At 36.9% G+C, this 13,279-nt stretch overlaps 1 protein-coding gene across 1 annotated transcript; it reads right to left on the minus strand.

Annotated features, from left to right (window-relative positions):
- Nucleotides 1-1,590: 1,590 nt before the first annotated feature.
- On the minus strand, nt 1,591-13,279 carry LOC131654056 (pre-mRNA-processing-splicing factor 8A). Its single transcript, XM_058924462.1, has 26 exons — nt 12,805-13,279; nt 12,356-12,479; nt 12,144-12,236; nt 11,616-12,006; nt 10,856-11,342; nt 9,946-10,736; nt 9,748-9,833; nt 9,248-9,430; nt 8,808-9,122; nt 8,414-8,718; nt 7,883-8,337; nt 7,661-7,787; nt 7,107-7,348; nt 6,907-7,030; nt 6,637-6,826; nt 6,423-6,530; nt 6,076-6,329; nt 4,966-5,582; nt 4,784-4,890; nt 4,394-4,648; nt 3,836-4,309; nt 3,211-3,372; nt 2,869-3,066; nt 2,515-2,793; nt 2,094-2,336; nt 1,591-1,977 (listed from the first exon to the last, which is right to left on the minus strand). The coding sequence occupies exons 1-26, from the start codon at nt 13,068-13,070 to the stop codon at nt 1,783-1,785; spliced, it is 7,071 nt and encodes a 2,356-aa protein (XP_058780445.1). The 5' UTR covers nt 13,071-13,279; the 3' UTR covers nt 1,591-1,782.

A 13,279-nucleotide genomic window follows, 5' to 3' on the forward strand; every position in this document is an offset into this window, starting at 1 on the left:
GTTCCCATATAGCCCTTGGTGGAAATCGAGGCGGAGGCAAATCTTTCACTCGTACATCTTTTTTAAAGTTTGTCATGTTTCTTCTATAGGAGTGATTTCGTGGTAGGAATCTGCGGTGACAGTCAACCCACGAGCTTTTCCCACCTTTATCCAACGTAAACGCTTATGCATCAAATAAATTGGGACAACCAGTGGTCGCGAGGGTCTGGTATTATCCCTGCGAACAAATGCATGATGGACACTCTACTAGGCCTCAATGGTTCTTGATTGTCAGCCATTTTCCATATAATTAAACAAGACAAAGTAGTCAAAGCAAAAAAGTTAAACTGATATGAAAGACATTCATAATCAAACAATGTAGACCAAATACGAAAGTGCATTTCTGTATTTATGAAATTTCAAATTCAGACAAAATACATAAGTGCACTTTCGTATTTTCTAAAACCTAAAAAACGCTAAAACGGCATAGAATGTATGCTTCAATAAACTACCTAATTGTGAGTGTAACTACAACCTAATGTACCTTAAACAATCTATTTAGTAATGTATGCGAGTCAAATTTTAAAAAAAAAATTGAAAAAACTTATCAAAGATGATAAGTGGAAGCTCTTGAAATGAATGGACTTGGGTAGTAATTGATAAATCTCTTGTATTAGACGCAATGCAGTAGAAAGTTTGAACAAAATTGAAAAATTGATGAGGTATGGACCTTAATTGATGAGGTATGGACCTTTTATGCGTCTAAAAATACATCTACGTATTTTAGAGACTTTTTTGTATTTTCAAAAATGTGTGTGTGAGGACAACTAACGGTGCAATAAGCAAATACTCTAATTTAAATGCTTAAGATAAAACGCGTAGGGTAAATGCAATGTATCTATCCTATCAAAAGTTAACACATTTTTGTAGAGACGGGAAAGGAATCTTCTGACAAAAAGTATAACAAAATATTGTCAAAACAAAAATGTGGAGTATATATATCTACTTTTATTGTAGAGCTAAATAAAGACAATATAGTGAAATCTATATTCCATTTTTATTGTAGCATATATATATATTCTAATGTTTGTTACTTAATAATTTTGATGTTTCAAAATAATTACTCTCTCTTCTGTATTGACTCTCGTTAAATTGCGAGAATGAAAAATTTGGTAATAATGTTAGATTTGTCTTATAAACCAGAGGCTATAAGCTAAACATTTTTCAAAGATAATTTAGTGAAAACATAAACTTCAATTCCTACCGTCGGTAATCCTGCTTACTCTTTAAACTAACATGTAATACTTCACAATATTTGGCCACAACCCAGAGCACTATTGATTTAGATCAATTCTAATTTATATAATAAAATAGACTTCGTGCTTAATTAAATATAGTTCTGATTATATATACTATATTATAAATTAGACAACGAGCTATATCTAGATATAGCTTGCATTTTTCAATCAATATTTGTCTTGAAGTAATTGATTAAAATCATTCTAAAAAGTTAGGATTGCTAAAAGATTTTGACCGAGAGCAAGCCAAAACTTCAATCCAAATCAAGCCGAATTTTTTTAAAAAAAAAAAACTAAAACTCAAATAGCCTAATTGCAGAAACAGGCAACGGGTGGTTAGAATATTCGAACTGCAGTTATATACAAAACTGTGATGCTATCATACAAAATCATTAGGACGTACAAACAATAGACAGTACAACATCTTATGACAAGTTTCAGAAATTATAGGATCTGCCATCACTTGTATGTATCTGTAAGATCAACTGAACACACATTTATATGTCTAAGAGAATGTATCCTCTCTGTCACCTTCTGCAATTGTCTCCCCTTCCTCCATATTGCTGAATTCTAAGAAATGGGTTGGTCTGTGATCTTCATGGTAATACTCCCTAGGAGTCCCAAGCTTCACTCCATACTTCATCCCTGATGCATGCCTCACTCCCATGAAGTTATAATTCCAAGGACCATTATCAGGAATCTACGAGAAATTGTGACAAAAAAACCATCAAAACAATTACTAGTAAACAAATCAAATAATATAATATCTTAGAATAAAGTATACACCAAACAACTTTGGGACTTAGTAAAGCTTACCATATAGAAACCAAGGAAGCGATCACTGAGAAGCATCTGAACCTTCTCATAATGAGTTGGAAGGTAACCGTGTGGGTTGCTTCCGGTATCCTTATTAATGCGTCCCCATTCATAACCAGATGGAGTGAGCTTATAGGCAGTTAAAGAACAAGAACCCGGAGTAAAACTGCAAGTTAAAACAATACACTTCTCCCCATCCCATTGTTTGTTGTTCTCGAGAACCTTGGCATGTGAAGTGAGATCCTGCAACAATCATTTTTAGGGTGAGACAATCTATCTCAAATAATAAGTATAAACTTTTTATTATCTTCATTTCGTAATATGTATTAAATTTATCATTATATTACCAGGGAAAATTTAAAACACTACGGTCTAATATTTGAATTAAGAAGATTGTAAAATAAACTAAATCAAGCAAAACCTGAGGCGACAACTGCGGGAGTTCATTGGGCTGAGTATGCATCCACCCCAAAGGCTCCAAATCATTCAAGAAATCATGTTCTGGGAGAGCTGATGGGAGATGGACTTGCTGATGAGTCCCCCATTGTGGTGGCATCACAATGCACCGGATTTCCTTAACCTGCGGATTGTCTGGAGGACTTACACCATACAAGTACCCAGAAATCTGGGTTCGAAGATCTGCTATGCATATAAACTTTTTCAAGATGTTCTTTGGCATGATATAGGTATAGCCAGTTTCCTGCAAAAGTATTGATGTTAAATATTAGTAGAGCATAACAAGATCTAAAGAAACAGAAGAAAAACTGATGCCAACCTTTATATCCTCAGAGTTCACATATATGTGGTTAACTCGAAGGTATAAATTTGTGGCTGATATTGCTCTGACACGCCAATCAGTCTTCGAACCAAAAGCAGCTTGCTCATAGGGACTAGTGGTGGTAACTATAAGTTCTTCACCGTGAACATTTGTGGTCTTTGTTGTTACAGCTGTCACTTGGTTTGCTTCATGCGCCTGTGTAGTGAAAATATAACAAGTAGAGTAAATATTCTACATTGAGATGGCAGTATAAATCAATTTTAGGTCACAAATAATAGTGGTGACTGGAGAAAAATATAGTTGCATTATATTCCCAGGAAGTAGCAAAAAGAATATAACCTGTTTTTCAATCTCAGCAATCTGTTGCCGCTGTTGTGATGGGGGAGTAATCTCAGCTCCAAGTATAATATCACGAATCTCAGATTGAGTCAAAGCTGAAGTATTCACATTGTTTTTCTTTGCATAATCAGAAAGTATAAGATCTCTTAATGCAACCTCCACCTGCGAAGGCATTATTATGTTAAGACTGAATAACATGAGAAAACAAAAGCTGCAAAATAAGACCTAACAAATTACACGCTTCTTCCAAAATGAAGACAGTTTAACAAAACATACTTGTCCCAAATTATGTTGTTTTACACTATCAATAAAGCACGAACAGTTTTTTTTCTGTTATACCTTTTACTCTTTATTACTCTATTTTTCTCCAAGTCTTTTAATTTATCTTTCTCCTACCATTAATAAAAGATATTTCTGTAAAGTAACTAATAATTTTATTTTTCATACTACATTAACTATATTCCATAATTTGTGTAAAATTGTCAAAGTGAAATAACTTGAGATAGAGTGAGTAACATATAAAATAATTTCACTGCTTCTGAAACAGCTAGCATTTTTTAAGAATCTAAGCATTGAGCTTGCGACAGACAGGTTTGAAATATAAGAAATTGCCAATTAAATTTACCTTCATCCATTGATCATCACTTAGAGAAGGCCATATATGATGAGGTTCAGTGACAATAGTTTTGTCTGGCTTCAGTAACATCTTGGCCTTTTCATTATTCACATGAAGTGCACGCAGAATCAGAATCAGCCTGGAGAATGCAGTGTATGAGGAAATACTCTTCAACCAGTCATCATAAATGTTGAACAAAACCATTTGTGGTTCTGTGGCCTTTAAAATAAGATCCCCAAATTTCTCAATTTTCAAACATGCTTGGAAAGGAAGCTGCAGCTCACTTCCTTTGATAACAATATTGGGGAAATCCAGCAAGTGAACCTCCAATGGATCCAACATTCCTTTACGGGTAACAATAATTTGCTTTGGCTGCTCTTCTACAGGCAAAGACCTTACAAGAGCTGCAACTTCTTCTGCTGTTTTCCACTTAGCCAATTGACCAAGACGCTTCTGACCAGCCCACACACTTGTATGAATAACCTGCAAAGCATGATTCGAAATATGAATACCTAGACAGATAACCTTGTAAACAACTCAGCAAGAACATGAACATTAAAAACAAACCTTAAGAAACAACTGCCCAGTCCGTGGATTGAAAATGAAAATGGCACCATTGATGGGTTTAGTTGTAAGATTTCCTTCAAAAGTCTTATGAATTGTAACCCGATATACATTGGTGTCATCAACAAACCATATGATTTGGTTGCTGAATATTTCACCATAATTTTGAGAGGACAAATATGGTTCAGTGGGCTCAGAAGAGTACAACTGCAAACCTTTCCTAATTCTCTCCCTCAAAACATACAAAGCAGGATTTGACTGCACATACACAACAACATTAGTGAAACATTCGTGCTAATAGTCAAAGAATTACATATACATGCACAAGAGCTATCAACAACAAAATTATCAGTTTACTTGAATGTAACTTCTGTATATAAGTTTTCTATTTACCTTCATAATCTTATTCATAGCCTGCTGAAGCAGTGGCTTTGATCCAGGGAACCAGTTCCCAAATGCAGAATGCAAGTTATATGCCAAGTCAAGGCCAATCATAACCCCTGCGTGGAAAGCAATGATCAGGTAACACTAGATATAAAACTATACAAAGAGGATAGAAAATGACAGAGACAAACCTGTAGGAGATGGGTATATAGACATATTATCTGTTGTGTAATCCATAAACTTGGCCCTGGTGTAACGCTCAATATCGTGAGAATCATAATCACCCCACCGAAGCTGAACATCAATCCAATACTTATTGTTAGCCTTCTGATCAAAAACATCCTTGGATTCAGCTACAAGACTAGGCTTTGACATTGGCCATCTGTGGGCAGCAAAGAGAAGTATGTCTGCACAAGAACTGTTCATTTTGTAACTCTTCCTAGGATGGATTGTTTCCTTCTGGACAGTTTCAATCTCCAAAGCGTCCAACTCTTGATCCAAAACCTGACAAAGATCCATGACAACACTTTCGTGGATCTTCTGCCACAAGTGAGCTCTGAATATCTGAATAAGAGATATCTTCAAAGTTGGAATTTTCCCGTGCATGAAAATACCAGTCAGATCTAGCTGCACTTGGAAACCAACATAAACATTGGCTCGGTTAATGGTAGGTGACCACCAAAGCGTAAATCTACGGTTGGGTATCTGGTTGAGACCAGATCTCTGTGCATTAGTGAGCTTCTTATACTTCATAGATTCCTCAAAACCTGATGCCTTTTCCCAGAAGAGACCTTCCCAGGTAGGAAAACTAGCAATCAAAAATAACAAAATGCCGGTTACTCTTCCATAGTGGAGATAAAATAGCAAGAACTATATACTGGACATGCTGCAAATGAATTTACAATTCCTATACCTTCTACAAATATAATGCTAGCAAAAAGACTGGCCCGTGGCTTAAGACAAACAGACCATTTTAGTGTCTGGTTCTGTGTTTAAATCAGATCCAACAAGACATGTAAACTAACTTGCATCTTATATGATACTAACATTTCACTCCAATATTATTCTGTGTGGTGTTGCCTTGCCATATGTGTCCAATATTATTTAGAATTTGGTGCTCCTTTCATCTTAAGTGCATGTTGTGTCAGATTCATGATAAAATGACTACAGCTCTAAATAACAGGTGTATAAATATATGGATAGACTAATCAAGATCCATTTCGACCTTTTAAAATGGTTTAACAAAGGGAAAATCACACAATACCCACAAAAAACAAGCTCAAAGGAAAAACATTACTTACTATGTTCCTTTGAATAAAGTATGTTCAAGAATTCCTTCAACTCCCCCCAGAGCTTGAATAACATCAGTTCGGTAATTATTCAAATTCCACAACTTCCCATCGTGCCTCTGGTGAGTCCACCAGAAAGGATTTTGTTTTAAAACTTGATACTGCTTGAAGTCTGTACGCACTCTCCATCCTTTATCATAAGCTAAAGTGTGTCGATCCTTCTGAAACAAAGTGTTAATACGTGGTATTCCTCTGTCCCATGAATCCTGCCAAAACAATCAAGAGTAAGAATGGAGGGGAAAAAAGACATATTGCCACTACAGTCAAAGACACCAAAACCACTATTTCAGAGAACATACTTCCAAATCCTCAAGGGTCAAGCGCCTATTTTGTGCTTGTGCTTCCTGCCTTTTCAATGCGTACTCAGCCCAGACGCGCTGTGAATCCACAAACTCACTTTCCCAAGGCTGCATCATCCAAGAGAACATAAAAATATATGAAACTGTCTACATGGATCTATCTAATGCATGTGCTAATATAAAGTTCGATAACAGAGAAAGAGCAATGGTATACCTGTATATAACGATAAAGGTTGGGAATCAACTGGTCTTCCTCGTGACTCATCCCACTTCTGAAGTGGGTCACACCAACATCTGTCTGCTGACTGTACCGTAGATCACTTTGCGGAATCAAAATGTGACCCATAGACAACATTCCAAGTCCTCCAATTTCCTTGGGAGTGTAGAAAATGACAGGTGGAAATCTGGTAAAAGAGACAGGAACGTAGATTTCATTATTTGAATTCAAAGCTCCAAATGAACTAAATGATTGTATGATTGTTACCTGCTAGGCATCTTTGAATTGAGTCCAATCTTAATACGAGTCTGAATTTTATTTTCACACTTGACAAGCAAATCTAACAACTCTTGAGTATGTACAGTCGCCTCCCGGAAGTATGTCATGAGACCTAAAAAGAATCAAAGTCAGTGATAAAATTGGCAAAATACTTCTGCAAAGAGCTCTTACAATTCAAATTCCCTTACCTATTAAAGCCGTGTTCCACTTATTGACAATTTTTGTGAATGTAGTAGAACCCGAAGACATAAGAATCTGCCTCACACGGTTCTCAAAAACTTTCATGTGTTCATCATCAACTCTTAAGAAAGCAACAGCTGTCCTTTCTTTAGTCTGTTCATTCTGGAGATTCCAGACACCGTCTCTTGTGTTACTGAATGCTTCTTGAGTCATTCTAATTTTAGGAAGTATCCTCACTTCAAATCCACACCTGCAGGTTATTAAAATATGTTACATCAATGAGAGATCCATTCATCAGACAGGTTAAAAGATGAACTAAATTCCAAAAAACTAAGGATTAACAAACTGGAGTCAGTGATGACAAATGGTTAATAATTGCAACAACCAAGGACATAAACAAATAGCAATGAAGACTTTCGTAAGAGTACAATAACCAAAATACTGATAGAAATTGACAGCCAAAAAACTACATTTTCCAATCATCATCATGACAAACATAACCTTTTACATGCCAAAAATAAAAAAGAGGAAGGAAAAAAAGCTTAAAATAATCAATACTTACATGCTAAAAAGCAAGTTTGGATTATCTTTACTGTAAACGGAAACAAAGCTGTTTTCCCATTCCAGAGTTGTGATGCTTCGAGGAAGACGGTTTTTCATATCCCAAAAGACACTCCTCCCGAGATTGACTGAAATTACAGAAAGTGAATTTCCAAAAATAATAAGAACCAAGGGTAAAAAAAAAAAAAACTCAACCATAACTAAATAAAAGGAAACTAAATACCATCATGTTTCATGAGCCTCATTCTTGCATCTCTGGGCCAACACTTCTTATTATTGTACCCCACCATGTTTTCGTTGTTGGGATCTGGGTGCTCGGTGAGATATCGCTGAATAAGATCACGAGCCTCCTCATGTGTGAAGCGAAATAATATGTGAACTCGGTCAATATACCGAGAATACAGCCTGATTGGATGCCTTGTCTCAACTTTGGTGTCCCAATAAGTAATAAACTCGTTAGGCATCTGTGGTGGTCCAGCAATCTCACTTGCTCTAGTCAATCCAAGAAGCAAAAGATCCAATACCAGGCCGTAATATTGAACAACAAAGGATGCAAATTGTAGTCCCCGTATAAGACCATATGAATTTGTGTGGCTCATATCCTTATATGACAAGACAACATTGTTTTTTGCAGTAACATAATCAGCAATGTTGTGGTCTAGAACCAAACGGAGAAGCCTGTAATATTATAAATAAAATTAGATTTGAAGATAACAATAATTTCATTCAAAGAATGGTTTACTAACATGCATACCTATTCAACATTGTTAAATCAATCTTCTCGAAAAATTTCTCAAACTTGGTCTGCAGCATCACAACACACTGACCATCACCAGTGTCCCAGATACCTTGCAAATTGTTTATACCTTGACACCATTTGTAAACCAAAAGAGGCGGTGGCTCTGAATCTGCTGGCTTGATCCAGTTAGGAAAAAGATGACGTTTGTCGCCTTCATACCACAGATATTGATCAAGATATGCATCTGTAATCTTCTCAAGAGGCTCTATTTCGTACACGGGAATCAAGTAGCTATACAAGTCCATAAACTCTATTCCAACCTGCCAAATAAAAAGCAAAGCAAATTAGCCATGTACTAGGGATGAACATCCTTAAGAATGCAAATATAATACTCATTATATTTACATACTTCTTTGAAGGCACGTTGGGTGAGGAGGTGTCGCTTGATTCTTGATAATGCCTCGTGTGGATTGTCATAAGCTTGTTCAATCAGCCCCAACTCTTCTCTTTGAAGTTGATTTAATCTTACTGCAACACTGTAGGATTCCTTCAACCTCTCAAGTGCGAGGATAAGCAACTTTGTATCATGTTTGTATGATAGAGGTGGAAATGGAATAGGTGAGAACTTCCTAGATTCCAACCAATGGACTGTCGTTGTATAGATAGCAACAGCTTCTTCAGGTGTAACATATGGGCCATCTTTCAAATAATTGTGTTGGCGCTCCTGCAAATAGGGACAAATTATCAGAAGGATGTAACTCCGTGAAAACAATAATTTCTATTAGAACAATTCTTTCAAAATTGTTGGGGAAACAGTTGATATTGAATCCCAAAAAACAGTGAACACACCTGCTCTGCCTTCAGCCAAAGACGTGTCAATCTTCCAAGATTCTTGCGACAAACAGTCTTATCAACAGTTGCACCTCTTCTTATACGCTCACGATTGTAATGAGCAACATTTGTCCACCAATCTGCTTTTGATTTCACATATCGAAGGATCATGTTCTCTATGGGAACAGGTAGACAAGGAACCTACACGATGCCAATGGAAGTAAATAAACAATAAAGCCATGAATGAACTAAAATCAGACAGAACCTGTAAGCATTTTAAATGCAAAATAACCTTTTCTGGCTACAATGATTAAATTTAATTTCTGAAACAAATTGGAAACAATCATCTCATTGATAATTGAGCCTTAATAGGTACATAACCTATAACAGTAAACAAAGAAATCTACACACCTAAGTGCTCTATAAATCCAAACACACATGTGGTTATAGCTTTTACCAATTCTATCTGCAATAAACTAAATTAAACATGACGTACACATTACAATCAAATAGATTACCTTCCAAGGAATATTTGCCTTCCAGCAACGCCAAGCTTCACTCAGGTGCTGCAATATGGTTCTTGCCTTATTCTGCTTAATACCCTCTGTCATACAGGGGACCAAAAAATCATAACTTGAGTAAAATAAGAGAGAGAAATGCAGAAGCCACTTGGAGAATAAAACAAAATAAAAAATATGAATGTGTAAAAATATTACCTGGCATGGCATCAAGCACATCATGCATAACAGCTGCTCGGAGTTCTAAGTCAAAATGACTCTCAACACGTTGCTTAGTGACTGTCTTCGCCACTCCTTTGGAGTGTCGTCCCTCAAACTGCCGGGCCAGTAAATTTCCAAGCCACCGCTCAAGAAGGGGCACAATACCACGAAGAAAGAACAACCAAACCCTCCACATTGGTGCCCAAAACCCACAACCTGGTCCTTTCCCAACAGGACCAGTATTAAAGCGGTAGTAAATCAAATGCTTCAAATCCTTGCACATTCTAATCTGCCTCATAAGCCTATATTTGTACCTATACATACCGGTCAATTGACCAACATGAGAGAAAGTATATTGAAGGCCATCCGCCAGTTGGAAAGCATCAACATTACCCAAACGGAACTGAACATTAGCATCCACAACAAGTTTTGTCAAACGCAGGATCTCACGACAAAGATGAAAGGCATTACCAAATCGTGATTTCTTACGTTCTTTTGTAGTCAGGGTTTTGACAGGCTTCAAATTAAAATTATAATCAAGGTGAAGGTAGTTCAAATTTTTCCTGTGTATCAATAGATTCAACATGTTGTACCCCTGCCGACATACTTGAAGACCTGCTTCAACCCAATCAAGTTCTGTGGTCTGGAAAAACTTTGTCGCTTGAAGTGATCTGAATAAGTGCTTCTTTTTTTGAGCCTTAGGAGGTCTATGGTGCAGCTCATTCAAGACAAAACACTTGAGCAGCTTTTGATAACTAACCCTGACTTTAACTGGATATGATGGAGGACTGTCATGCAATTAGAAAGAAAGGGTTTATTTTCATATTTTAGTATAAGAGACAAAAAAACAATGTTGTATGCATGATTAAGAATTAAACGACAAACTTAAGGGATGGATGGTACTTACCAATGCTCCTTGTACCATTCTGACACAAGAGGAATGTCTTCTGCTCGCCTCATGCGGCCAGATCTCATGTTAAAAGGACGAGGAGCAAAAAGCAAGGAGATTCCAGCAGCTGTGGTGTCAGTATAAAGTTGTGTATCTTTAAGAAAAGGTTCCACACCATCGGGCAAGACCCAGTCATCATCATCATCCTCGTCGTATACTTTCTTCTCGCGTCGCTCTTTGTTAGCACTGGTTATTGGGTGTATTAAGGGATCGTAATAAAATGCAGGTAGGTCAGGATCTTCAGTTTTTATGTACATAACCATTGGAGTATGGTAAATACAAAGCCGTACTTTACGAGGCCTGTTGTTATATAGATGAGGAAAAGCAATTCTATATTCTGTTCGAAGTGGCGACCTTATAATGAGTTTGTTGATGTCATTAAACTCATTCCAGTCTTCATCTCCTTTCTCCATGTCACGGTAGAGGGGCTCAAATTTAGGCCCACCTAGAGAGCAAAAGTAATAGAAAAATCAATGCAGCACTTTGATTTTCTATGTTATTGTAATTTTTAGACTATTAAATGAAACATGAATTTCTATGCCTTTTAATTATTACGATATACATTGCTATAACGATTTATAAACCAATATCTAGCTTGATATGAACACAATAGGTAACACAGTAAATATTGCATGCTTCAATATATTTTTTATCAGTAGATGTAGTTATATAAAATTATCACTAGATGTAGATATATAAAAGAAAGAAATCTCAGTACCAGGGATGCACATGTTCAAAGCCTTCGCAGTAAAAAAGGATTCCATGTCAAACAAGTAGAAATAATTTCTGTCACTTAGATCAGACAGAAGCTGTCCAGCAAGCCGATGCAAAGTTGCCATTATAGGAAGAGAGAGATGCCACTTCCGGTAACTAGGACCATTAATAAGCTTTGTTTTCACAAGAGGCTTATGATCATAAAACCAAGTATACACTGCAGAATCTTCCTCTTCATCAAGCTCCAGCTGAATCGGCTCAAGAGGATCAACGTCTAATAGATTATCAGCATAGTCAAGCGGAGGCTCCTCGTCATCAAATGGGGGAAACCTCATCCTCTTAAAATGACGACGATCCCTTTTCTCTCTTCTCATCATTATCCACATTGTACCCCACTGCATAATAATTTATCCAGGTAAGAATCATCAAGGTAAATACGATGTATAAGGATTAAACACAGCATAGAAGAATCCATATCTCTTATGAGTGAGCTACTACATGTTCATAGAAAGACAGGAAGAGAGCAACAAACCTGAGCAAGATAAATAGGCTCCACAACCCATGGTATTTCATTGACAAATGTGATAGCACCAGAAATATGGTACAAGACCCTCACATCTCGAACCTATATTCACAAAAGTAGATTAATAGAGACCACTGCACAGTTAATCAAATCAAGAAGAACAGTAAACTGCAGAGATTAAGTGATTGACAAAATAAAAGGAATTGGAAAATAAATATAACCTGCTCCCAAGGCATTGGCATATTTTCCAGGAGCTTATAAACTGCATGCGGTATAAACTTAAGTGCTCCGAGATAAACACGTTTGTCGTGACGGAATTTCTTTGAGGACATATCACCATGATCCCTGAAATACAGAACACCAAATAAACACAACTTGCAACAACAGTAGAAAGTAACTTTGTAATAAGATAGAAGTTCATCCTAATTACTAAGTAAGATTGCAGATATACTTAGTGATAGTGATTGAAACAACACAAATGAGAATCTCAGCGTCTAATCCTATGAATATAGTTTCAACTAACTAATCTCTTTATATCCTAACCCTAAAATTGTAACTTCTTGTCAGCTAACCCTAAATAGTGCAATTTAGCAACTCAATTGAACGATTCACTCTTGCATCTTCTAAAACTACACGATTAGGTTTCCACAAATAGGTAATAAACACTTGCCTGATGATTTTCCTGACGTGTTCAGGAGGCATATCCTCTTTCTGAGTTTCAACAAACCCGAACTTCCTCTTATCGCTGTACCGCTTAGAGTTAAGCTGCTGCCATTTTCTAGCCTTCTCTTCAAGCCGTGCTTCGGCATCAGCCTCGGTCTCGACCAGTGGAGGAGGAGGCGGTGGAAGCACCGTGTATGACGGCTGAGAAGCCTGGGGAGGAGGAATCGAAGGAACGGTGGTTCCAGGTGGCGCAATCTGGCCGTTGTTCCACATCTTGAAGTCGTAACAGAACTTCAAGTTTCGGAAATTGAATGAACTGTTAAGGTGTTAATGATTTAGATTTCGTAATTGTTTCAGAGCGTTCTTCTTCCTTCTCTAAATTGAAGGAACCCCAGGTTCTAGGGTTTATGAGTGAAAGAAGACGAAGTGACGATATGAGACTCGGTGGAATGAGAAATTAGAGCATTGTGTGTAATCGCTGA

The sequence above is a fragment of the Vicia villosa genome, linkage group LG2 (genome assembly GCF_029867415.1).
Source record: "Vicia villosa cultivar HV-30 ecotype Madison, WI linkage group LG2, Vvil1.0, whole genome shotgun sequence".
Classification (NCBI taxonomy): domain Eukaryota; kingdom Viridiplantae; phylum Streptophyta; class Magnoliopsida; order Fabales; family Fabaceae; genus Vicia; species Vicia villosa.